This window comes from Trichechus manatus, unplaced genomic scaffold (assembly GCF_000243295.1).
Source record: "Trichechus manatus latirostris isolate Lorelei unplaced genomic scaffold, TriManLat1.0 scaffold00057, whole genome shotgun sequence".
Taxonomy (NCBI): Eukaryota; Metazoa; Chordata; class Mammalia; order Sirenia; family Trichechidae; genus Trichechus; species Trichechus manatus.
In genome coordinates, this window is record NW_004443993.1 from 5,190,076 (window position 1) to 5,217,748 (window position 27,673).

Sequence of the window (27,673 nt, forward strand, 5' to 3'; positions counted from 1 at the left end):
CAGTGGTAACAAGGTCCCCCTATCTCTCTGCTCACTTCTCTCTTTTATATCTCGAAAGAGACTGACTCAAGATCCGACCAAATCTTATAGACTGAGTCCTGCCTCATTAACATAACTGCCTCTAATCCTGCCTCATTAACATCATACAGGCAGGATGTACAATGCATAGGAAGATCACATCAGATGACAAAATGGTGGACAATCACACAATACTGGGAATCATGGCCTAGCCAAATTAAAACATATTTTGGGGGGACACAATTCAATCCATGACACTAGTAGTCGAGCACAAACCATATATACTACCCAGGGACCCGTAAAGTAACAAAAAGGACCTGCAAAAGCTCAGCTCTGAACTCCATGAACATTGTAAGCTCCTCTGGTAAAGACATCCAGAGCAAACTCAACAAAACATCTGAACACAAAATTGACAAAACCACCTATGGATTAATTTTTCAAAACCACTAAGGTACTAAAAAATAAATGGATAAGGGATAAGAACAGGAAGAGAAAACGCAAATGACAAACTTTTTTTTGTCAAAGGTTCAACCCCGATAGCAATCAAAGAAATGCAAACATAAACGAGGAAAACACATCAGCACCTCCCTGCCCCAGCAAATTATGAAAGAGCCTCAAAGCTGGCCAAGGTGTTCCCTCATCCAAGGCTAGGAGGGGCATCCCTTGGAACGATATTTCCGGAAAGTCATTTGGCAATCGGAATCAAGTGCCTTTGCCCCAGAAATTTCACTTCTGGAAAGCAAGTCTAAAGAAAACCAATGCTAGAGAAAGCTTAGGCCCAAAAATGCATATCCCCCTCCTCGTGAAAACTGAAAATAATCTATACACCCAACAAGAGAGACAATAAAGTAAATTAAGACAACCATTCTATCAAACACCCACTATAAGGAAGTACCTTCAACAAACCACTATCAGCAATTTCAATTGTGGAATAATGACTGTTTTTTTGTTTGCACATTTCTATCTTTTTCCAAATGTCTATCATGAGCAATTTTACTTCTATGATCGGATAAGAAACAAACTCTTTTTTTTAAAGGCCATAATTTTCCATTCCTACTCATCTCCCAAGTAAAAGGAACATTCAACTGTCTAGCACACAAGTTGGCAAACTATTACGACCCACAGGAGAATGAAGAAAACCAAAGACACAAGGAAAATATTAGTCCAAAAGACTAAAGGACCACATGAACCACAGCCTCCACCAGGCGCAATCCAGCCCACCACTTGTTTTTATAAATAAAGTTTTATTGAAACACAGCCAGGCCCATTTGTTTACGTGTCTAAGACTGCTTCCCTGCTATAATGGCAAAGTTGAGTAGTTGTGCCAGAGATCAGATGGCCTGAATAGTCTGAAGTATTTACTATCTAAGCCTTTACAGAAAATATTTGTCAAGCCCTGGTCTGGTGAATGGCTCTACCTGGATCCATCCAAATGCCACAGATTCTTGCCCCCAACCCTAAGGGCCATGCCTTCTAGAACAAGGCATGGGAAACCTTTCGTAACACTGCATCCCCAACATACCTTTCTGGCAGTGGCTGTGGGTCCAACACCGCTCAACAAACTGCCCATTGATGACGGTGGCTGGGCAGTTGGTCTTGCCCTTGGCGGTGCCTGGGCAGATGTCCCCACACTCCTCATTGTCGTCTTTGTTCAGAACAATGTAATTATCCTCCACGGAATCCAGGATGCGTGACCAGTCGATGGTGGCCAGGTAGCACAGCTCGTTGTTCTTCTCGATGCGGACAGCCCCCCGGGTGATGTTCATCAGGTTGTAGAGGCCAAGCTCCTTCAGGTGCACCATCTCGAAGATGACCAGCGCATAGTTGAAGAAGAGACGCGAGCCTCGGATGACCGTGAGGTTAGGGAACAGGTCCTTGAGGCTCTCGAGCCCGTAAACCCGGAAGAGCAGCAAGTAGTCAGTGATCATGATAAGTTTGGGGAAACTGAGGTCTCGGAAATCTTCAGGCCTCGTTTTAAACATCAACAATATCTGCAAATGTCCTTCGATGACAGAACAGTTCTCCAGCTCATGCAGCCGGGTGAGGTTGTTCCGAATATCCATGCCAGGACACACTGGAAGGGAAAACAGGACAGGTGAGCAAACACATCACGTGTAGATTATAAGGATCAGTGGCAAGGGCCAGCTTTATGGGCATGTGACCCAAGCAGTCACCTAGGGCCCCACGCTCAGAAGGGCCCCAGAAAGCTCTGCCGTCGCCAGCCTTGGTCTCTGCCCTAGTAGCGTAAGCAGTTAAAGCACTCAGCCACTCACTGAAAGGTTAGAGGCTTGAGTCTACCCAGAGGCGCCTCAGAAGAAAGTCCTGGCAATCTCCTGCCCAAAAACCAGCCACTGAAAACCCTATGGACAGGGACCATGCTCTCAGGGGACATCTAGGTCAATTGGTATGCCATAGTTCACAGAGAAAATGTTCTACATCCTACTTTGGTGAGTAGCATCTGGGGTCTTAGCTTGCGAGCAGCCAGCTAAGATACATCTATTGGTCCCATCCCATCCAGAGCAAAGGAGAATAAAGAAAACCAAAGACACAGGAAAATCTGAGTCCAAAGGACTAAAGGACCACATGAACCACAGCCTCCACTGGCCTGAGATCAGAGGACGGTGCTGCCTGGCTACCACCACCAACTGCTCTGATGGGGCTTACAACAGAGTGTCCCAGACAGAGGGGCAGAAAAATGTAGAACAAAATTCAAATTCACAAAAAAAGACCAGACTTACGGGTCTGACCAAGACTGGAGGAACCCCTAAGACTATGGCCCCCGGACACCCTGCTAACTCGAACTGAAGGCACTCCCAAAATCCACCTTTCAGCCAAAGATTAAACAGGCCTATAAAACAAATGGAGCCCCGGTGGCACAGTGGTTAACAGCTCAGCTGCTAACCAAAAGGTCAGCAGTTCGAATCCACCAGCCGCTCCTTGGAAACCCTATGGGGCTGTTCTACTCTATTCTGTAGGGCTGCTATGAGTCAAAACAGACTGACAGCAACAGGCCTACAGAATCAACAATAACACATGTGAGGAACGTGCTTCTTAGCTCAATCAAGTATATGAGACCAAATGGGCAACACTTGCCCAAAAGCAAAGACGAGAAGGCAGGGACAGGAAAACTGGACGAACGGACACAGGGAACCTGGGGTGGAAAGCAAAAAGTGCTGATACATTGCAGGAATTGCAACTAATGTGACAAAGCAACTTGGGTATAAATTTCTGAATGAGAAACTAACTTGCATTGTAAACTTTCACCTAAAGCACAATAAAAGAAAAAAGAAAACCCTGTGGAGCACAGTTTTATTCTGCACACGTGGGGCTGCCATGAGTCGGAAGCAACTGGATGGCAACTGATTTGGAGTCCCTGCTGCAAACGGTTAATGTGCTCGGCTCCTAACTTAAACGTTGGAGGGTAGAGTCCACCCAGAGGTGCCCTGAAAGAAAAACAAACCCACTGTCAACTCTAACTCATAGCAACTCTATAGGTCAGAGTAGAACTGCCCCATAGGGTTTCCAAGGCTATAATCTTTATGGAAGCAGATTGCCACATCCTTGTCCCACGGAACAGCTGGTGGGTTCAAACTGCCAACCTTTTGGTTAGCAGCCAAGCCCTTAACAACTGTGCCACCAGGGCCCCTTCCTTGAAAGGAAGGCCTGTCGATCTACTTCTGAAAACTCAGCCACTGAAACCCCCACGGAGCACAGTTCTACTCTGACACACACGGGGTCACCCTGAGTCAAAGTCAACTCGACGGCAACTGGTTTTGTTTGTTCTTCTGTTTTTTCTTGGTCACGGTAATTCTGTCTTAGTCGTCTAGTGCTGCTATAGCAGAAAGGCCACAAGTGGATGGCTTTAACAAAGACAAACTTATTTCTTCACATAAAGTAGGCTAAAAGTCCAAATTCAGGCCGACAGCTCCAGGGGAAGGTTTTCTCTTTCTGTCAGCCTTCTCATCAATGTTCCCCCGGACTAGGAGCTTCTGCGCACAGGGACCCGGGGTCCAAAGGACACGCTCTGCTCCTGGCACTGCTTTTCTGGTGGTATGAGGTCCCCCTGTGTCTCTGCTCACTTCTCTCTTTTAGATCTCAAGAGATTGCCTCAGGACACAATCCAGTCTTGTAGACTGAGTTCTGCCTGGGGACTGAATGAATAAAAGAAATGTAGTAGATAACACAATGTGATACTATGCAGCTATAAAGAATAATGATGTGTCCTCAAAACATATTATAACATGGATGAATATGGAGGACATTATGCTGAGTGAAATAATTCAGTCACGAAAGGACAAATATTGTACGATCACACTTTTATAAGAAGACAAGGATAGATACAGAGAGAGAGAGACCAACACTCATTTGTGATTGCCAGGGATTGGGGGGGACTTGTTATTTTTGGTGATGGGAAAGGTAGCATCGAATGTGGGTGAGGTGCACACAGCTTGACCAAGGTAAATAATGTCCCTAAGAAGTTCACAAGAGAAAAGTATGTTTTTGGTAAAAGATGACAAATATAATTTTGTCACTAATACAACTGCCTTACTAACACAACTGCCACCCATCTTCCCTCATTAACATCATAGAGGCAGGATGTACAACATATAGGAAAATCACACAATACCAGGAATCATGGCCCAGCGAAATTGACACACACATTTTTGGGGGGACATAATTCAATCCATGACAGTCATGGTCTTGGAATTCTTAACATGGGGCCTTGCGTTTTCATTCTGCACCTGGCCCCACAAATTCAGTAACTGGTCTTGATTCACGATTTCCAGTGAAAAGACTCTGGGCTTAAGTAACTCGCTTCAAAAGGCAGAGATTATTCCTTTGGCAGTACCTGTTAGGAGCCTTAAAATAATCACATCCAATATGATGCAACTGAGACAAAGGGATTACAGAGGAGATTGAGTAATGCAGCAGGTCAGTGGGGAAGATCTCCAGGAAATGATTTATGGGGATAAAGGTGCCCACATCAGAAATGGAGCAAGGAGAGCTTAATGTATTTGTTTTGTCAATTTTCCCACCTTGCTGGCTCTCCTGCCCGACCTGCCCTCCTGGCCTGCAATCAAGGCCTAATTACCTTTTACTTGGGTGTGATAAGGGCTTCCCAGCCAGCCTGATCCCCCGTAGACAAACGGCCTGTGTACCCACTCTCCTGAAAGTCGTCCCTCCCAGGCTCCGACACCCTCCATGGCTCCCGCTGACCCTACACTTCCCACTCACAGCCTCAAGGCTCCGCCCCTCCATCCCCTGCACCACGCCCCTGCATCCCCAGCCTAGTTAAACAGGGCCGCCCACCCTCTAGCACAACTCCAAGGCTCCATTTCCTCCCCTACTGCACAACCTAGGAGGAAGAATGAATGAGGTTATGCAGGGCAGGCACTCAACTAATTCCTAGCACATAGCGGGGGGAGGGGTGATGGTTATTTTTCTGTGTCAGTTTGGCTAGGCTATGGTTCCCAGTGGTTTGGCCAAACACTAGACTAACTGCTGTTCCATAATGTAATCTAATCACCTTCCATAACACAATCTAATGTAATCAATCAATCAATAGAAAGAGGAGTTCCTAGAGGTGTGGTCTGCCTTCAGATTATAAACAGGCCTGGGGATCTCAGGACACAAGGCTGCAGAAGTCTCCAGCCTGTTGCCTGACCTACAGATTTTGGACTTCCCAGCCCTTACAATTGCAAGACTAATCCCTTGAAATAAATTTCTCTAACTATATTTACATGTGTGTATACACACACACACACACACACACACACACACACACACACACACACATCTCACTGGTTCTGTTTCTCTATAGAACCCTAAGACAGTGCTCAATTAATGTTGGCTATTTTGTTGGTGGAGCCCTGGTAGTGCAGTGGTTAAGCATTTGCCTGCTAACCAAAAGGCTGGCAGTTCAGATCCATCAGCTGCTGCTTGGAAACTCTCTGGAGCAGTTCTACTCTGTTCTACAGGGTCGCTGTAAGTCAGAATCAACTCGACAGCAATGGATATATATACATATATATTCTGTTGTTATGAGGCAGAGCTGGTTCAGTGGTAGAATTCTCACTTTCCACATGGGAGACCCGGATTCAATTCCCAGGCAATGCACCTCATGCACAGCCACCATCCGTCTGTCACTGGAGGCTTGCGTGTTGCTAGGATGTTGAACAGGTTTCAGCGGAGCTTCCAGACTGAGATGAACCAGGAAGAAAGACCTAGTCATCTACTTCCAAAAATCAGTCAGTGAAAATCCTATGGATCCCAAAGGGCCAATCCACAACCAATCATGGGGACCATACAGGATCAGGAAGCATTTTGTCCCACCATGCATAGGGTTACCACAAGTCGGGGGCCAACTCAATAGCAGCTAACAATGACAATGTTGATGTTGCTTATTCCCCTAAACATATCACAGCCATCTCTGGGTTCTGTGTCATCATCACCCCAGAACGAGGGTTGGCAAAAGGAGCCCAGATGGTGCAACAGTTAAGCAGTCAGCTGCTAACCAAAAGATTGGCAGTTCAAACCCACCCAGCAGCTTTGTAAGACAAAGACCTGGCGATCTGTTCCTGTAAAGATTACAGCCAAGAAAAACCTATGGGGCAGTTCTACTCTGTCACATGGGGTCGCCATGAGTCAGTATCGACTTGATGGCACCCAACCACACAAACAACAGGGTTGGCAAACCTTTCCTGTAAAGGTCCAGATAGTATATATTTTCAGTTTTACAGGCCACACAGTCTGTGTGCAACTACTCAACTCTGCCACTGTAGCACAAGAGTAGCCACAGCCAGCATATTAAATGAATGGGCATACCTGTGTGTCAATAAAACTTTATTTACACAAATAGGCAGCAGGCAAAAATTTCCGCATATGCGCTATAATCATGAGCGAAATAACTCACAAAGAGACAAAAATTGTATGATCTCACTTATATGAAATCTCTCTTACATTGTTGTTGTCAGGCACCATCAAGGCAGTTCCAACTCATAGCGACCCTATGTACAATAGAACAAAACACTGCCCGGCCCTGCACCATCCTCACAATTGTTGCTGTGTTTGAGCCCATTGTTGCAGCCACTGTGTCACTCCATCTCATCGAGGATCTTCCTCTTTTCTGCTGACCCTCCACTTTACCAAGCATGATGTCCTTCTCCAGAGACTGATCCCTCCTGATAACATGTCCAAAGTACATGAGATGAAGTCTCGCCATCCTCCCTTCTAAGGAGCACTCTGTACTTCTTCCAGATAGATTTGTTCATTCTTCTGGAAGTCCATGGTATATTCAATATTCTTCACCAACACCATAATTCAAATGCATCAATTCTTCAGTCTTCCTTATTCACTGTCCAGCTTTCACATGCATAAGAGGCGACTGAAAATACCATGACTTCATCAGGTGCACCTCAGTCCTCAAAGTGACACTTTTTCTTTTCAACACTTGAAAGAGGTCTTTTGCAGCAGATCTGTCCAATGTAATACATCATTTGATTTCCTGACTGCTCTTCCATGGGCATGGATTGTGGATCCAAGTAAAATGAAATCCTTGACAACTTCAATCTTTTCTCCACTTATCATGACGTTACTTATTGGTCCAGTTGTGAGGGTTTCTGTTTTCTTTATGTTAAAGTGCTTGCTGAAAGCAAACAGGGCTCAAAACACTTACTGATGATGATCAAAGACTACAGCCTTCAGTGTAAATTATACCTCAATATAAAGAAACGAAATATCTAGAACAGGCAAATGTACAGAGACCAAAGTTTATTAGTGGTTACCAGAGGCAAGAGACACCCCGGGTGGATGCAAATGGTTAAGTAACTTGCTGCTAACCAAAAGGTTGGAGGTTGGAATCCACCCAGTGATGCCTCGGAAGAAAGGCCTGGTGATCTACTTCTGAAAAAACAGCCATCAAAAACCCTGTGGAGCACAGCTCTACTCTGACACGCATGGGGTCGCCATGAGTCGGAGCTGACTTGATGGCAACTGGTTGATGTTTAGCCATTCGTTCTTCAGTGCTTGAAGTGTGGCTAGTGTAACTGAGAAATTGAATATTTAATTTTACCTAATTGTAAGTGAATTTAAATTTCAACAGCCGCATTGAACAGGGCAGCCCTAGCCTGGTTGTTAGTTGGCAAAGCCCTTCATATTTCAGCTCCCTATTTCTAAATCTACCTGATCCTTCGAGAGCCAGTTCAAATGCCACCTCCTACGGGCAGCCTTCCCTGACTTCCTTTCCTCTCTCCTTGGGCCCCCTTAAAGGTTCCCGGGTGGCACAAACAATCTGTGCTTGATTACTAACCTAAAAGTTGGCAGTTCCAACCCACCCAGTGGTGCCACAAAAGAAGGGCCTGGCAATCGGTTTTCATAAAGATCACAGCCAAGGAAACCCTATGGAGCAGTTCTACTCTGTTTAACACATGGGGCCACTGAGAGTCAGAACCAACTCCACAACAGTGGGTTTGGTTTCTCTGTGTGTGTCTCTGTGTGTGTCTCTGTGTGTGTGTGTGTGTGTGTGTGTGTGTGTGTGTGTGTGTGTGTGTGTGTGTGTGTGCCCCCTTATAACACGTCTAAGAATCACTCTTTAGATAGCTTCTGTTTCCCAACACACACACTCAACGGCCCACAGCCCTCGGCCCAGGACCTGGAAGATAAGGCTCAGTCCCCAACCCCTGCTTATATTATTCCAAGACACTAAACCTTCCCCCAATATTTTTGAGGCAAACAGATTGTTCTAAAGAATAGTAGCAAATCCCCTGAAAATCCCCCTGAGAACAACTCGCCAAAGCAGCACAAATTAGAAAGAAAACAGCAAAGCAAACAATTGGGGAAAACAAAGCAGCAATGTTCCAGGGTCACATTCCTTACAGAACAGATTAGGCTAAATCAAGCGAAAAGACACATACACACACTCTGTCTCACCCCCACACACCACATATATACTCACACACCACATACAAACACCCACCCCATATACACTCACACCCCATACACACACACACCACATTCACACTCACACTGCACACACACATTCACACCCATTTACACACTCAGACACCACATACACTCACATATACACACATACCCCATACGCACACACTACAGACACCCCCAAACATCACATACTCACACACACCCCATACACACACTCACCACATATATATCCACAAACACCACACTCACACATACTCACACACACACTAACACATACCACACACACACTCTCACCAGGAAGTGGGGAAGGAGGGACCCTAGTGCCCAGCTACCAGCAAGCCTTCACCCCCACCTCGCCACTCACTGTCGTGGGTCTGACGTGGGCGGGGGGCCAGAGCCAAGCCCAGGCTAGATGGTAGCTTCGAGAAGACAGGGAAGCAGGTTCCACCCACACACTCGTGCCATTCAAGCCTGGCCTGAGGCTCCCAGGCCCAGTAACACCAACTGCTTCCACTTACAGACGGGTGGATTATCCAACAGGCAAGGTAAGCACAGAGCTTACCTTGCTTACCAGATCACCTGTAGTGAACGACTTCACATTTTTTCACCACATCAAAGAGTCTGCTTCTAGGTGTGGCTGGCATCTGCCTCTCTCCCAACCCCACAGCACCTTCCTACAGAATCAAAGCCTCTTTTCAGAGTTAGAATCCCTGACATGGGCGGATGACCTAAGCATGGGCTGACCTGCGCTTACTTACTAATCTGCAGTGAACAACTTCACATAGGTTTTGGTTACTACGTGTTAGTAAGTAAGCACAAGCAAGCCCATGCTTACCTTGCTTACTGGGCCTCAACAGGTACTGAGGCAATGATGCCCCAACAAGGCCCAGCCCCACCTCGAGAACACTGGGGCCCAAGGACACACAGCCCACTAATGGCAGGCAGGGGTAGATTCAGCAAATAAAAATAGAAAATGCCCAGTTAAATTTGAATTTCAGAGAAACAACAATTTGCTATTTTAGGATAAGTATATCCCATGCAATATTTGGGATACATTTATCCTACAGATTTATTTGTTGCCTACATGAAATTAAAATTTCAATATGAGTCCTGCATTTATTTGGTAACAGAGTGAGAAAGTTCAGATGCGGCCACAGCTCTGCGCTTCCCAAGCCCAGGCCTCACAGTATATTTCTTACGCGCACACACACACACACACACACACACACGAAATCACTAGGGGTGCAAAGAACACCTGCCCACCATCCTCCCCAGGCTGTGGCAGAACCCAAACCAGATATAAACATGTGTTCAAAGGTTAACTGGCTGTTGTCCATTAAGAAAATATAAATCCAAATGACAATGAGATACCACTTCACTCCCCTAAATCAGTTGCTGTCAAGTTGACTCCAACTCATGGCAACCCCATATGTGTGTCAGAGTAGAACTGTGCTCCATAGGGTTTTCAATGGCTGATTTTTCTGAAGTAGATCTCCAGGCCCTTCTTCCAAGGTACCTCTGGATGCACTTACACCGCCAACCTTTCAGTTAGCAGCCAAGCATGTTAACTGTCTGAACCACCCAGGGACTCCTTCATTCCTCTAGGATGGCTGAAATAAAAAAGACAGATAATAAGTATGGATAAGGATGTAGAGAAACTGGAACCCTCATAAATTACTGGTAGAGATGTAAAATGGTACACCCACTTTGAAAACAGTCTGGTAGTTCCTCAAATGGATAAACATAGTTATCATGTTGTTGTTGTGCTGTCGAGTTGATTCCAACCGATAGTGACCCCGTGTGATAGAGCAGAACTGCCCCATAAGGTTTCCTAGGCTGTAATCTTTACTGGAGCAGATCACCAGGTCTTTTCTCCCAAAGAGTGGCTGGTGGGTTTGAACCACAACCTTTAGGTTAGCAGCCAAGCACTTAACCACTGCACACCATGGTTCCTTAGAGCTACCATATGACTCAGCAATTCCACTCCTAGGTATACACCCGAGAGAACTGAAAACTTACATCCCCACAAAAGCTTGTATGCGAATGTTCATAGCAGCATTATTCATAGCAGCCAAAAAGTGGAAATAACCCAACTGTCCATCAACTGATGAATCGATAAAAAAATTTGGTCTACCTATACAAAGGAATGTTATTCAATATTTTGATATTCAAAGGAATGTCAAAAGGCATGAAGTCCTGATACATGCTTCAACATGGGTGAATCTTAAAACACTATGCTAAGTGAAAGAAGCCAGTCACAAAAGTCCGCATATGATACAATTTTATTTTGATGAAATATCCAGAACAGGCAAGTCCACTGAGACAGAAAGTAGATTGATTAGTGGTTGCCAGGGAAAGGGGGAGTGACTGCTAATGGATACAGGGTTTCTTTCTGGTGTGATGAAAATCTTCCAAAATTGACATGATGACGGTTGCCCAGCTCTGGGAATGTACTAAAAACTGCTGAATTGTATACTTTAAATGGATGAGTTGTATAGTATGTGAATTATGTCACAATAAAGGCTGTTATGAAAAAAAAAGATTAAATGGCTGTAACTGTAAGGGACAAAAAAGAATTGCTTAAAAAAAAAAAAAAAAAAACTCCGAAGAACTTAACTTTTAACTTCTTAAAGCTGTATGTAACCCTATTAATCCAAGACAATAGAGCATTTTACTACTGGGACAGAAGATGTGGAGGCTTCTGCTGGCTTTTAATCCCTTCGGGTGGGAACTAAAGGAGGCTTCAAGTTCCTAGTAAGTTGCACATGGCTGTCACTCTACACACAGGTAGAGGAGACAACGAGAAGGATAGTGATGACCCAGATAACAGCCAATATTTTCTGAGTACTTATTATGAAAAGGGAGTCCCTGGCTAGTGCAAACAGTTAACGTGCTCAGCTGCAAACTGAAAGGCTGGAGGGTTGGGTCCACCCACAGGTGCTTCTGAAGAAAGGAGACCTACTGAGGTGAGCAGAGTCTAGAACAATGCTGTCCAATAGAAATACAATGTGAAGCTCATATGGAATTTTAAATTTTCTTTAAAAAAAGGTATAAAGAAATAGGCGATGTCTCCAGGAACCACGGCCTCCTCCATCCTGAGACCAGAAAGAACTAGATGGTGCCCGACTACCAATGCCGAATGTTCTGATCAGGGACACAACAGATGGATCTTGATAGAAAAGGAGAAAAATGTGGAGCAGAACTTCAAGAATCCAGACTTATTGGACCCATTGAGACTGGAAGAATCACTGAAACTATTACCCTGAGATACTCTTTAAACCTTGAAGCAACACTATCACCTGAAGTCATCTTTCATTTAAACAGCAGGTCAGCTCAAAAAGTAAAGAATGTCACCCTTGAGTATGTGCTCTTTTAAAAAATTATCTATATGAGGCCAAATGGACAACAGTTACTCTACATCACAGATGAGAAGTTTGGGGGACAGTGAGGTGAGTTAATGGGAGGGAAACAACTAGAACAGAAATAACAAGAATGTTGACGCAACGTGAAGAATGTAACCAATGTCACTGACCAGTATGTGTAGAAATTGTTGAATGGGAGCATGTTTTGTTGTGTATATTTTCACCAAGAAATAAAATAATATATTATTTTAAAAAAAGAAACAGGTGAAATTAAAACATATTTTATCTAACCCAATGTATCCAAATTATTATCATTTCAACATGAAATCAATATCTAAAAAGTACTAATAAGATATTTTACAGAATTTTTTTCATACTAAGCCTAGGAAACGCAGTGTGCATTTTATACTCACAGCCTTAAAAACCCTATGGAGCACAGTTCTACTCTGACACATGGGGTCGCCATGAGTCAGAATCGACTTGACAGCAACTGGCTTGGGTTTTGGTTTGATACAATAATACGCAACTGTAAAAAGGAACAGGGAAGCTTCTTATATGTGATGCAGAAAGATCTCCAGGAGCTTAGGTATGACTAAATGCCTTGTGGGATTAGTGCTCTTGGCTCAAAGGTTTAGGGTCATAGCTTCATGGGTCTATCCAGTCAATTGGCCTAGCATTGTTTATAGAACGTCTGTTCTACCTCCCAGTTGGGTGAGTAACACCTGGAGTCTCAAAAGCATGCGAGCAGCCACCCGAGATACAGCAATTGGTCTCTATTTGCCTGGAGCAGCAGCAGCAGAAGGAGACCCAGGAATTAGGGAAGGAAATGGACTGCAGGTCCCAACACCTCCATGAACTACTACCTCCTTTGCCATGAGACCAGAAGAACTGGATGGTGCCCGGCTGCCATTACTGAACATTTTGATCAAGGACTCAACAGATGAATCCTGTTCAAAAGGAGGAAAATCGTGGAAGAGAACTTCAGATTCACATGGAAACCAGACTTACTGGATCCACTAAGACTGGGAGAACCCCTGAATCTATTGCCCAGAACCAATCTTTAAACCTTGAATCAAAACTATCCCATGAAGCCACCATTAAACTAAACAACAGTGTAGCTCAATTAATAAAGAATGCTTGCCTTGAGCATTGGGCTCTTATAAAGAATTATCTAAGTTCAAATGACAACAGTTAATCTGAAGCACAGATGAGAACTTGAAGGGGCAGAGAGTCTAAATCAATACTAATGAATCCATACGAGTAGAACAGAACAGTGATACAAGGTAAGTAGATAACCAAAGTTTCTGAACTGTACATATAGAAATTGTGAATGGATGTATGTTTGGTTGTGTATTTTGCCACCAAAAAAAATTTTTTTAACAGAGCTCCAGGATATGTGGTTAGCAGTAAAGAACAAGGAGATGAGCCGTCTGTGCGATGTGCTGTCATTTATGCAAAAAAGGAGAGAAGAAAATGGATATACACATTGGCTTCTATATGCAAACATCCTATTCTCTGGAAGGATAAACACACCCACACCCCCCCCCAAAAAAAAAAGCAACACTGTTCGTCTCTGAGGAGGAGAAATGAGTGGCTGAAGGACCAGACAAGAGAAGAGTTTCACAGCCTTCACTCTGTTCCTGTGGATTTTGACTTTGGGACTCATGGCTACTAGGGGCGGGTGGGAGGGGGGAAGAAGGACTCGATGCTTAGGGGACACTGAGCTTCTGTGACGGGCAATGGCAAACCTGGGAGCAGATTAAGGGTGATGGTTGAACAACATGATGAACGTAATTAATGTCACTGAACTGTACATGTAAAACCTGTTGAAGTGGCAAATATTTTATCATATATGTACCAAATATATGTTTACCCATATATATTTACCAAAAAATTTTTTTAAACACCGACTCTTTTAAAGAATTGTCTGTACCAGAGGTGCCCTGGTAGCACAGTGGTTAAGCATTTGGCTGCTCAACAAAAGTCTGGCGATTCAAACACACTAGCTGCTCCACAGGAGAAAGATGTGGCAGTCTGCTTCTGAATAAATATACAGCCCTGGAAACCCTACGGGACAGTTCTGCTCTGTCCTATAGGGTCGCTATGAGTAAAATTCAGCAATGGGCTTACGGGATCTATACGGGATCACACTGACAACAGCAACTCAAAAGGTTAGACGGGAAACTTAGAAGGCAGTGAGTTTATGTTAATGGCAGAGGAACAACTCAGAAAAGGAGGGTGAGAATGGTTGCACAACTCAAAGAATCGCATCAGTGTCACTGAATTGTACATGTACAAACTGCTGAATGGGGTGTATGTTTTGTTGTATACATTTTCAACAACCAAAATATTTTTTTAAAAAATGTGGGGAAAGCAAATGTTTTGTTTTATATATACATTTACCACGATGGAAAAAAAAAAGCTGCATACAATTGCAATTGAAATAAAAATAAAAGCAAAGCAAGGACAGAAGCTGGGGAATATTCTTCCAGGAACCCCGTGAAGGAAGGAGCCAGCACGGGTGGAGTGAGGTTTATGGATTGATTGGAGATGGGGGGCACTGGAACCTTTCGCCAGCCCTGTGGAAGGCGCCAGCAGAGTGGAGAGAGGGTGAAAATACTGTGAAGAAGGAACAGCTCACAAAGAGGAGACCAAAGGGCCGCTTCTTGAGCCGGGATGAAGGGGTGAGACTGAGTGGAAGGTGGGGGGTGGAGGGGGCGGCTTCAGGCCACGGACGCCAGTCAGGAGGGCTCAGGGCACTGAGGTGGACTCTTGGGTACCTGGGAACAAAGGAATGGAGGTGAGGCCGGGAGCACCCACAAAGCCAGGTGGAGGGCCCCTCCCCAGATCACTGGCTAAACAAAACGTGCTCCATCCATACAATGGAGTATTATTCAGCCTATTCTAGATACTTCATATAAGTGGCACAATGGTTAAGCACTCAGTTACTAACCACCTAAAGGTCTGCACCCAATGGCTCCAAGGGTGAGAGACCTGCCGATCTGCTCCCATAAAGATTACAGCCTAGAAAACTTCCGGGGCAGTTCTACTCTATCAAATAGGGTCACTATGAGTCTGAATCAACTCGACGGCATCTAACAACAACAACAAGAAATGAGTCCTGATACATGCTACCACATGGATGAACCCTGAAAACATTATGCTGAATGCAGTAAGTCAGACACAAAAGGACAAAAAGTATATATGACCCCAAAACCCAAAAACAAACCCTCAAACCCCTTACATCGAGTAAATTCCGGCTCACAGCAACCCTACAGAATAGAGTAGAACTGCCCCATAGGGTTTCCAAGGCTGTGATCTTTACAAAAGCAAAATGCCGCATCTTTCTCCCACAGAGTGGCTGGTGGGTTCGAACCACTGACGTTTCGGTTAGCAGCCCAGCGCTTAACCACTGTGCCACTTACATGAAACATCTAGAATAGGCAAATACACAGAGCCCGAGATTTCTGAGTGGTTACTGGGGGCTGGGGGACGAGGGACAGGGACTTACTGCATAAAGAGGACTGAGTTTCTGTTTGAGGTGATGAAAAAGTTTTGGAGGCAGATAGTGGTGAAGGTTACACAACACGGTGAATGCAGTTAAATGTCTCGGAATTGCACACTTCAAAATGGTTAAAATGGCAAATTTTTTGTTATATTTACTTTACCACAATAAGATTTGAAAAAAAAAAAAAAGTCAGATGGAGAACAAAAATAGCGTCACCTGTGGCCCAAAGACCCAAGAAGGCCATGTTAGGACCTGCACCATCCAGGCCGTCAGAACTTTCTGGAAGTTCCTCACAATGTAATCAGTCTTGGAGGACGCACTGAGGGGATCTCCCCAGGAGGCACCAAGAACTAGCAGAGAGAAAGCAGAAGGAACTGGGGGGAGGACATGGTGGAGGGTGTCCCCTCGAGGTTCTCCCTCTTTGTGGGGGGAAGGCAGGTGCCCAGCCAGCCACGCTCACATGGCAGAGGAAAAGGTCAGAGGAGACCTGCAAATTCCCTGCACCCCAGATATACCAGGAAAGATGGGCTCCCTAAAGCAGAATCCTAAAGGGTAACCACAGGAAATCCACCTCAGGAAGAAAGGGCTGGCAGAGGGGAACAATAAATACCCAAGGAGGAGAGCCCATGGGTTGAGACACAGGAAAGAGGCCAAACACTGTGTGCGTGTGTGTGCGTGTGTGTGTGCGCGTGCGTGCTTCCAAGACAGAGAGTGATATAATCCTCATTTTCTAGAATAGAAACTGAGGCTCAAGAGAGGAATACGGTGTTCTCAAGGTCACACAACAAGGACAAGGCAGAGCTGAGGCTTGAACCCAGGTCCCTAGGACCCCAGGGCCTGTGCCCTTGGCCATCACACAGAGCGTCTCAAAGTGTGGTCAGAATCATCTGGGGTGGGGACAGGGGAGGGTGCACACTAAAATGCAGATTCCTAGGCAGGCCCAGTTCTCCACACCATCAGGTACTGGGGTGGCTTGCGTGTTGCTGTGATGCTGGAAGCTATGCCACCGGTATTTCAAATATCAGCAGGGTCACCCATGGAGGACAGGTTTCAGCGGAGCTTCCAGACTAAGACAGACTACAAAGAAGGACACGTACTTAGACCAAGAGGCAGTCGTTCAAACAGAACAAGGGGATACAGCGTGGTTTAAAGTCAGGAAAGGTGTGCGTCAGGGTTGTATCCTTTCACCATACCTATTCAATCTGTATGCTGAGCAAATAATTCAAGAGGCTGGATTATATAAAGAAGAACAGGACATGAGGATTGAAGAAGACTCATTAACAACTTGAGGTATGCAGATGGCAAACCTTGCTTGCTGAAAGCGAAGAAGATTTAAAGCACTTGCTGATGAAGATCAAAGACTACAGCCTTCAGTGTGGATTACATCTCAACAGAAATTCAACAAAAATCCTCACAACTGGACCAATAAGCAACATCATAATAAACAGAAAAAAAGACTGAAGTTGTGAAGGATTTCATTTTACTTGGATCTACAATCAACGCCCAAGGAAGCAGCAGTCAAGAAATCAAACAACGTATTACATTGGGCAAATCTGCTGCAAAAGACTTCTTTAAAGTGTTAAAAAGCAAATAGGTGATTTTGAGGACAAAGGTGGACCTGACCCAAGCCATGGTATTTTCAATAACCTCATATGCATGTGACAGTTTGACAATAAATAAAGAAGACCAAAGAATTGATGCCTTTGAATTATGGTGCTGGTGAAAAATATTGAATATACTATGGACTTCCAGAAGAACAAACAGGTCTGTCTTAGAAAAAGTACAGCCAGAATGCTCCTTAGAAGCAAGGATGGCGAGACTTCGTCTCACGTACTTTGGACATGTTATCAGGAGAGACCAGTCCCTGGAAAAGGACATCATGCTTGGTAAAGTAGAGGGCCAGTGAAAAAGAGGAAGACCCTCAACAGATGGACTGACACAGTGGCTACAACAATGGGCTCAAACACAGCAACAATTGTGAGGATGGCGCAGGACCGGGCTACATTTCATTCTATTGTACGTAGGGTCGCTATGAGTCAGAACCGACTCAGCGGCACCTAACAACAACATATCCCATATATTGCATGGGATATGCTGTTGTTGTTGGGTGCCATCAAGTTGATTTTCAACTCACAGCGACTCTATATGACAGAGTAGGACCGCCCCACAGGGTTTCCTAGCCTGTAATCTTCACAGGAGCAGATCACCAGGTCTTTCTCCTGCACAGCCACTAGTTCAAATTGCCAGACTTTCGGTTAGTAGCCAAGCACTTAACAGTTGCACCACCAAGGTTCCCTGTGAGGGATATACTTATCATTTAGAAAAAGGGAAATACAGCCTCCATGAGTCACCCAGGAGCTTGCAGGGAAGGAGGCGAGGCTGCCTGGGGAAAGGGTATATCTGGCAGCTGTGGAATGATCAAAGGAGGAAAACAGAAATATCCCTCTGACAGGAAGTGGAGAAGATTCTAGACGGGGCGTGCTGGAACCATTGCTACGGCACGGCCTAGGGGAAAGGCTGCTCTGGCAAGATCAGATGGACACTGAGGAAGTAGCACCGACAGGACTTGGTACCCAGGGGAGGCAGGAAAGAGAAGGGTCATGAACGAGTCTGGGTGAGGCAGTGGTGGCTCAGTGGCAGAATTCTCGCCTTCCATGCAGGAGACCCAGGTTCAATTCTCGGCCAATGTACGTCACGCGCAGCCACCATCCGTCAGTCAGTGGAGGCTCGCATGTTGGTAGGATGCAGAACAGGTGTCAGCAGAGCTTCCAGACTAAGACGGACTAGGAAGAAAGGCCTGGCAATCGACTTCCAAAAATCAGCCAATGAAAACCCTATGGAGCACAACGGTCCAGTCTGCAACGGACCACTGGGATGGCGCAGGACCGAGCAGCGCTTCATTACCTTGTGCATGGGGTCACCGTGAGTTTGGGGGCCGACTCGACAGCAGGAGCAACAACAATGAACCTGGGGGGCCGAGGGAGGACTGGTTTGCGGCAGCCAGGACAATCAGCACAATTTGGGACGTGTTGAGTCTCAGGGGTTTAGGACCCTCGGGAATGTGGGTCTGGTGGGCGTTGGAAATATGTGCGTCTGAAGTTTGGGAGAAAGCAGTGACAAAGGGTGATACTAAGAGCAAGGGGAGAAAGGGACACGAAGAGGGGCTCTGGGGAGCTCAACACTTAAGGACAGGGGACTAGAGAGAGAGAGAGCCAATGCCACACAGTCACTCTGACACCAACACCAGCTACAAGCCCACCTGGCACTGCTTTAAAAGCTCAGAAACATCTAGAGTAATTCCTCTGATCAATTACTTAGTTTTGCCATCATAACACATCAAACACCAAACCACAGGGCTGGAAGGGGGCTTACAGGCCATCTCAAAGAGTCTTTTGTTGTTGTTGCTGTCTTGTGTCCAACTTGATTCCGACTCATGGTGACCCCATGTGTTACAGAGTAGAACTGCTCCCGAGGGTTTTCTTGCTGTGATCTTTACAGAAGCAGATCACCAGGACTTTCTTCCATAGCACCTCTGCTCTGTGTGAGTTTGAACCGCCAACCTTTCAGTTACCAGCCAAGCGCAAATGATGTGCGCCACCCAGGGAGCTCTCAAGGGTCCCACCCCTTCCTTAATAATGCAGGCAAGGACCCAAACCAAACCACAGCCATCAAGTTGATTCTAACTCATAGGGTTTCCTAGGCTCTAAATCTCTACGGAAGCAGACTGCCACATCTCTCTCCCAAGGAGCCGCTGATGGTTTCGAACTGCCAACCTTTTGGTCAGCAGTCGATCGCTTTAACCGCTGAGACACCAGGGTTCCTTACAGACGAGGACACACAACACCAAAGACACAAGGAGGAAAACCAAGTTTGTCAAGACCAAAATACACTTTGTAAAAAAGTAGCGGGTGGCATCGATACAATGCAACTGAGCATAGTTGGGAAGGTGCATTTAGGTTTGAGCTCATCCTTTCTCTGATCTTCTGCAAGAAAACAAAGGAGACACTCCAGGAAAGAAGTTGGTAACAAGGAATCACAGAAAAGCATCAGAAAGCAGCTGCCTGCTCACTTGTATCCCTTTGTATCAAATGGTTACCTTTTTCCTGTAACAAACGCAGTGTTTGGAAAGTACCTCTTCCACAAAGACAAAGGAGAGAAGCAAGAAATTCCGAGTAACACAAGCAAGAGACTATCCTCTATGAACCTGATGAGGGATCAAACATTACAGAATTGGAAGCAAAAAGCCAGATTTGAAATCAAATTTGAATCCTCCCGCAGTCTGCCTTCAATTCCAACCGGAACCTCTATCCAGTTGGCATTGACAAATATATAACAGCAATTCTTGTCCTGCTAAAAAACAAAAAACAACCACCGTCCAGTCGATACCGACTCATGGCAACCCCATGTGTGTCAGAGTAGAACTGTGGCTGGTTTTTGGGAAGCAAATCACCAGGCCTTTCTTCTGTGGCACTTCTAGGTGGGTGGACTCAAACCTCCAACCTTTCAGTTAGCCACTGAGCACATTAACCACTGGTACCACCCAGGGGCTCCAGAAACAAAATATGTTTCTAATTTTTCCCAAAAGCTGCTGTGGCACACTGTGGCATTAGGATCAACAACGGAGGGGGTACCCCTCACTGAAACACAGGTGGGAACTGTCTAAATGATAACCAAGGGCTGGTACACACATGAAAAGGGGACAAAAAGGCCGGACACATTCCCAAGGATGCTAAATGGGAAATGGCACACCCAAGTTCACAAATTTTAAAGCACCTACTTAAATTAAAACATTTCCATTTTAAGAATATTAACCCAATTATATATTTTTTAAGTCTAGGAAAAAGTATAGGGATGGAGAAGAGATCGGTGGGTGCCAGGGGATAAAGGGGAAGGGGGGTTGTTACTACTGTCAGTTGCCGCTGAGTCAGCTTTAACTCATGGTGACCCCGTGTACAACAGAACAAAAGGTTGCCCAGTTCGGCACCATCTTCCCAACCGTGGGTACGCACGAGTCCACTGCTGCAACTATGTTTATTTTGAGTGCCTTCCAACCTAGAGGGCTCACTTTCTAGCACTGTATCGGCTGCTAAGCAAAAGATCAGCGGTTCGAATCCACCAGCTGCTCCCTGGAAACCCTGTGGGACAGTTCCACTCCGTCCTATAGGGTCCCTATGAGTTGGAATTGACTCGACAACAACAGGTTTTTGGTTTATATCGGACAATATTCAATTGTGATCCACAGGGCTTTCATTGGCTGATTTTCAGAAGCTCGTCAGGCCTTTCTTCCTAGTCTTAGTCTGGAAGCTTTGCTGAGACCTGTCCACCACGGGTGACCCTGCTGGCATTTGAAATACCAGTGGCGTAGCGTCCAGCATCAGCGTCACATGTAAATCATCACAGAAACATAAACAGATGTGCAACACACATAACTCTATAGAAGGGTTAAAACTGGTATAACTGTACACCGGAAGAAAAAAGTCAATTTTATAGTACAGTATTTTTTTAATAACTTGTTTTTAAAAAAAAGATTTAGAAAGATATTTATCAGACTAACAAGACAGCTGTCTCCAATGACAGGAAGGGGATGGGGATGGGGATGGGGTGTTGAAGGGGGACTTTTGCTTTTCCTCTCCATGTTTTTGTAGTTTTTTTTTTTTTTTTTTTTTGCAATGAGAATGTATTACTTGTCACTTTTTTACTTATAAAATCCAAACTACAAAAGCCAGAACTCAACGGGACTGCCTTGTTTTTTCCAGGTCTCGCGAGTTTTCTGCCTTTGACAGGGTGCTGTCTTTCCGCTCTTCCGTGGCTCCTTTTAGTAGAAGATATTTGAGTTCTCCTTCTCTGACAGGTTTCCACCTTATACCGGTTTCAGCTTTTGTAGGTTTTACTGAACAATCAATCCAATTGTAAAATACAAAGCAAGCCACCCCGGATATATTCCTAATAGAAATAAACACAGCAGGGAGGTCTTGAGAGCTGGCCTCTCAGCAGACACCACTTTCTTTTGGGTTCTAGAAACTGGGCTGATGGCTCAGAATCCTCCTTCAAGGCCAAGATGGTTGTTTAAATAAATAAACCCGCAGGTCACACACACCATCAAGGGAACATGGCTGCTTTTTCCTCCCCCTTGGAGTCCATTAATTCTGCACAAATGGTGTGAATTGCTTTAATATTGTTTGCTCTTTAAAGAGAAAAACACAGCATCTTTGGGGGTTTCATCTCACTTTCTTCATTCAACTTGTACCAGGGACCCCACGACCTTTTAAAAACCAGTTGCCTGGATGACCCTTGAAAACAAAAACCTGTCCACCAACATTCACTGCAACACTGTTCATAATAGCCAAAAGGTAGAAATAACTAACATGTCCATCAATGCATGAACGGATACACAAAATGTGGTTATACACACAATGCAGTACTTCTCAGCCATAAAGAGAAAGGAAGTCCTGACGCATGCCACAACAGGGATGAACCTTGAAAACATCACGCGGAGCACAAGAAGTCAGTCACAAAAGGGCCGATACAGTATGATCTCATTTATGTGAAACATAAGCACATATCTAGAAGCCAAAGATTATTCATGGTTACCAGGGGTGGGAGGGGGAAAGAGAGTTTTTGCTTACGGGGCATGAGTTTACGTTAATGGTGGTACGATAATTTAGTAAAAGATAGCCAGAAAGGCTGTACAACTTGAAGAATGTAATCAATGTCTGTGCATTGTACATGGAGAAACTGTTGAGTTCCATGTGTTTTGTTGTATTTTCACCACAATAAAAAGAAAAAAAAATCCAGTTGCCATCAAGTTGACTCCAACTCACAGCGACCCCATGCGTGTCAGAGTAAAACTGTGCTCCACAGGGTTTTCAATGGCTAATTTTTCAGAAGATCACCAGGTCTTTCTTCCAAGGCACCTCTGGGCGGATCAAACCTCCAACCTTTTATTAGCAGCCGGGCACTTTAACCATTTGTGCCACCCAGGTACTCCACACAAGCATGCCATGAGGAATAAACCCCCAAGAAGTTTGTTCCAGACATGGGGTCAGCAAATTTTGTCTGTAAAGGGCCAAAAAGTAAATATTTGGGGATTTGCAGGCCATGCTGTCTCTGTTGAAACTACTCAACTCTGCGTTTGCAGAAAGAAAGCAGCCATCAAAGACAGTCTGTACATGAATGAGTATGGCTGTGTGCCAATACAACTTTATTTACAAAAGCAAGTGGTGGGCAGGATTTGGCCCCCGAGGCCCATCTATTCTAGATGAAGAAGTCAGGTCAGACCCTATGTAAATAAAAATCTAGGCTTAGAGAGGATCAGAACAGAGGCTGGGGAGTGTGGCTGGCACGAGCAGTTTGCAATCAGCTGCTAAACTAAACGCTGATGGTTCAAACTCAACCAGCGGCTACGCAGAAGAAAGGCCTGGCAAACTGCTTCCGTTAAAGATCACAGCCAAGAAAACCCTACGGAGCAGTTCTACTGTGTAACACGTGGAGCCAGGGGTTAACTCGACAGCAGCTAACACAATAACAACAACAAGGGATCCAGGAGACAAGAGGGCTAGCTTCTAAGCGTGGGTGGGAGAAGCAGCAAAGGGGAGAAGCAAGGAGCAGGTGATAAATCACCTTCTAGCTGCAGGGCGTGGGCAGCGTCAAACCCAGAGGGGTCAAGTGAGGTGAGACCACAGAAGATAAAATTGGGAGGTGAAGGATTACCTTCACGGAGAGCCATAGTTGACGCCGTGGGCAGAGCAGTGGGTAAAAAAGTGGGTGGGGGCCAGGCTTAGAAGCCAGGCCAGGCGGTGGGCAATGGGGTTCGGGAGTACTGAATGTTTATAGGCTGAAAGGAGCAAGGCTCATGGGTGGAAGGAGCTCCCTGGATGGAGAGAGGGGAGACAGCAGGGGCCCAGGTGGGTAAGTGTCTTAGACAAGGATGAGGCTAATTCTGCTGCAGTGGTTCTCAACTGGCATCTAACAGATGGAGACCAGGGATTTGGCTCAATACCCTACAGTACACAGGATGCCACCCGACCACCACTGCAGAGAATGATCCAGACCCAAATGCCAAGAATGCCAGGGGTAAGAAGTCCTGCTCTCATGAAATAGAAAGGGGACATTGGTGGTTTTTTTTCAAAAGAAGCCCTAGTGGCACAAACGGTTAAGCACTCAGCTGCTAACCGAAAGGCTGGTGGTTCAGACCCACCCAGTGGGTCCATGGGAGAAACACCTTCAATCTGCTTCCGTAAGATTACAGCCTAGGAAACTCTATGGGGCAGTTTTACTCTGTAGAACACACGGGTCACTAGGAGTCAGAGTCGACTCCACGGCACCTAATGACAACAACATTGGTGGTTCAGTGGCAGAATTCTCACCCTCCATGCGAGAGACCCGGGTTCGATTCTTGGCCAATGCACCTCGTGTGCAGCTACCACCCATATGTCAGGGGAGACTTGAGAGTTGCTATGATGCTGAATAGGTTTCAGGGGAACTTCCAGACTAAGACTAGGAAGAAAGGGCTGGTGATCCACTTCTGAAAATCAGCCAGTAAAAATCTCATGGATCACAATGGTCCAATCTGCAAACCATCACAGAAATGGTGCAGGACAAGGTTATGCATGGGGTCAGAGGTTGATTTGACAGCAGCCAACAAGAACAACAACAAAATAGGAATGGAAGTAGGGTGAGGTGGGGACCCCATGGGGATAACAGAGTGGGGCAGGGGCCCCAGGAAAGAAGCAGAGGTTTGAAATAACCGCAGAGAGGTGACTGAGCAGGTGACAGTTCTGCTCCAAGAGTCCTGGGGAGCCTGGGGACCAGGAGATCTTCTGTGCCAAACACACCAGAGAAACGTCTCATGACCATCCCTTGAGAAATCAGGAGTGTCTGAGAAATCAGGGGTGCCTGAGAATCAGGGATAACTAATAAATCAGGAGTGCCTGGAAACAAAGCCTCAACTGGCCAACTAGCTTGACCCCAGGAAACCCTGTGAGGTCTGATTTTCACTAATCCCACACCGCCTTAGTTCTGTGACTCTGCAACGCCTATGAGGAACCTGGGGCCAGAACTATCCAATCTAAATGGAAACGGGGAAGGCAGCCCTAGCCAGGTCCACCCAGCAACGAAGACTCCACGGGAGCACGGACGACGGCTGCGCAGCCCCATACAACGTCTCCAAGACAGTCCTTCACTCTTTAAAAATGGCACTGATTTCCCTCCGCCCCACCCAGTCCAAAATGCTGTATTGGCTGATGTTAGGGATTAATGAAGAAGCCCTGATGGCACAACGGTTAAGCGCTCGGCTGCTAACTGAAAGGTCAGCGGTTTAAACCCACCAGAGGCTCTGTGGAACAACCTGGCAATCTGCTCCCATAAAGATTACAGCCTAGGAAACAAAACCCGACGGGGAAGTTCTACTCTGTCACGTGGGGTCGCCATGAGTAGGAACTGACTGGACAGCGTACGACAACAACAGAGATTAATGATCTGGAAAGATGGTCCTTCCTCCCTGTCCCCCCCCCCCGCCCCCCCACGTCTTCAAAGTGCATCACATCTCATCTATTTGATAGAATATCGTCAAACATTACCCCAGGCTAGGGCTGGGGGAGGCTTAGGCACACGCGGGAATCAGTTACTGAAAGAACAACCTTTGCTTAAGAAATCAGTGCTCTGGGTTCTAATCTCGACTCTGCCACCTGCTGGCTCTGGAGTTCTGGGCAGTTCTCATCTGCAAAACCAAACCTGTTGCCGTTGAGTCCATTCCGACTCACAGTGACCCTACAGGACAGAGCAGAATTGCCCCACAGGGTTTTCAAGGAGCGGCTGGTGGATTCGAACTGCCGACCTTTTGGTTAGCAGCTGAGCTCTTTACCACTGCACCACCAGGGCTCCCCTCATCTGCAAAAAGGAATACGAGGCCCTATAACTACCAGCCAAAAGGCAAGCAGTTGAAACACACTCAGAGGTGTCACGGAAGACAGGCCTGGTGATCTGCTTCCGAAAGGACACAGCCTTGAAAATCCCATGGAGCAGTTCTACTCTGCACACATGGGGTCACCATGAGTCGGAATCGACTGGAAGACAGCTAACATCTACTACTACGACCACTTCCTGAGGATGAACTCAGATTATATACACAAAGCACGGAGAACAGCGCCTGCTAACTGTTTGCTCTTCTTGTTGTTAAGCAGTATCTGGCGAAAAAAGGAGCTCCTTCCGAGGCTCTGTACCCAGCCCCATTCAAAAACAAATATTGGCCGAACACCTACAATGTGCCAAAGGAGTCCTGGTGGTGCAACGGTTAAGAACTCAACTGCTAACCAAAAGGTTAGTGGTTTGAATCCACCCAGCAGCTCCGCAGGAGAAAAGACTCTGCGCTCTGCTCCGGTAAAGATTACAGCCTAGAAACCCTACGACGCAGTTGTACTCCTTCACACGGGGTCGCTGTGAGTTGAAATCGAGTTGACAGCATGTGTCAGGCACCACGCTAGGCTATGGAAATGCAACTGTGAACAAAACAGACAAAAAGCCCCTGACCTCCTGGAAGCTGTAAACACAGAAAGCAGCAGCGTATCTCACCCCTGGAAGCCCAGGCACAGATCCACAATTATTACCAAAGCTACAAGGAACAGAGGCATGAGGAGCCACACATATGCAAGCGTGCCCACGCAATGTACACACTCATACACGTGTGCATACAAGAAGCCTGGCATAGGTCTAACAACTCATCTCGGATTTTCTTAACAAGAACCGAAACCAACCACGACTCTTCATTGATGCCTACTGTATACCAGGCACTCGGGGCCTCCGAGAAATCGAGTGGCTGAGCTACTCAGCAAACTTGGTTTGTCACCTTCAAAACCTATGCTTTCTCATCCACTTCATTTATATCAGGGAACTCAGGAGCTTCTATTACTTCCCTCTCTAACCCCTTCCCCACCCATGATCGATTTCCTTTTATGGACGTATGTGAAGAAATAACCCAACAGATATTTTTAAAGAGGGCTTTAGACCCCATGGTGGGAAACTCCTGTTATATCCTCTTAAATGATTCGGTCATAGCCCACAACCAAAGCAAGGAGGATGCTGGAGTTGGGGTTTAGGGCAGCCCATGAGGCCAGGGAAACTGTGAGGCTCATCAAGGCCGGAGACACCCACAGGGCTAACAGGGAAAGACCCCCTCATGAAGGGTGAAGCTGAGGGGTGGGAGGGGGTCACAGGACATGGGACAAGGGACAGCAGACCAGAGCCTTGGACTGGAATCTCACAGACAGGGGTTCCATTCCCAGCTCTGGCACTGACTTCGGGCAGGTGAGTTATGTGACCTTCCTGAGCCACAGGTTACACCTCTGTGAAATGGGGGAATAACAGTATCAGCCTCCAGGGGCCACTGGGAGGGTCCAAAGAGATAAGATGGACCAGCCTGAGGCATACGGTGATACTATTTATAATAATCATGATAAAAGCTGCCACTACTGTTACTACAACTGCTGCAGGTGTGGCCAGGGCGCCAAAAGTTTGGCTCTGGACGTCTGGAAGCCGGATGCAAAAGTGTAAACACAGACCTGTAGGGGTGGACACCAGCTTAAACCCAAGAAGTCGGAGTTGTTGGTATGTGCCGTTGAGTCGATTTCGACTCATAGCGACCCTATAGGACAGAGCAGAACTGCCCCATAGGGTTTCTAAGGCTGTAATCTTTATGGAAGCAGACTACCACATCTTTCACCCGCGGACAAGCTTGGGGGTTCGAACCGCCAACCTTTCTGGTTAGCAGCGAGCGCTTAACCACTGCATCCCCAAAGCTTCTTGGAAGTCGGAGAGGGGTCTACAGTTCCCCACCCGGGGGCAGCGTCAT

General features: G+C 46.0%; 1 protein-coding gene across 1 annotated transcript; it reads right to left on the reverse strand.

Annotated features, from left to right (window-relative positions):
* Positions 1-311: 311 nt before the first annotated feature.
* LOC105756396 (insulin receptor-like) lies at positions 312-27,673 on the reverse strand. Its single transcript, XM_023733077.1, has 2 exons — positions 27,658-27,673; positions 312-2,092 (listed from the first exon to the last, which is right to left on the reverse strand). The coding sequence occupies exons 1-2, from the start codon at positions 27,671-27,673 to the stop codon at positions 1,476-1,478; spliced, it is 633 nt and encodes a 210-aa protein (XP_023588845.1). The 3' UTR covers positions 312-1,475.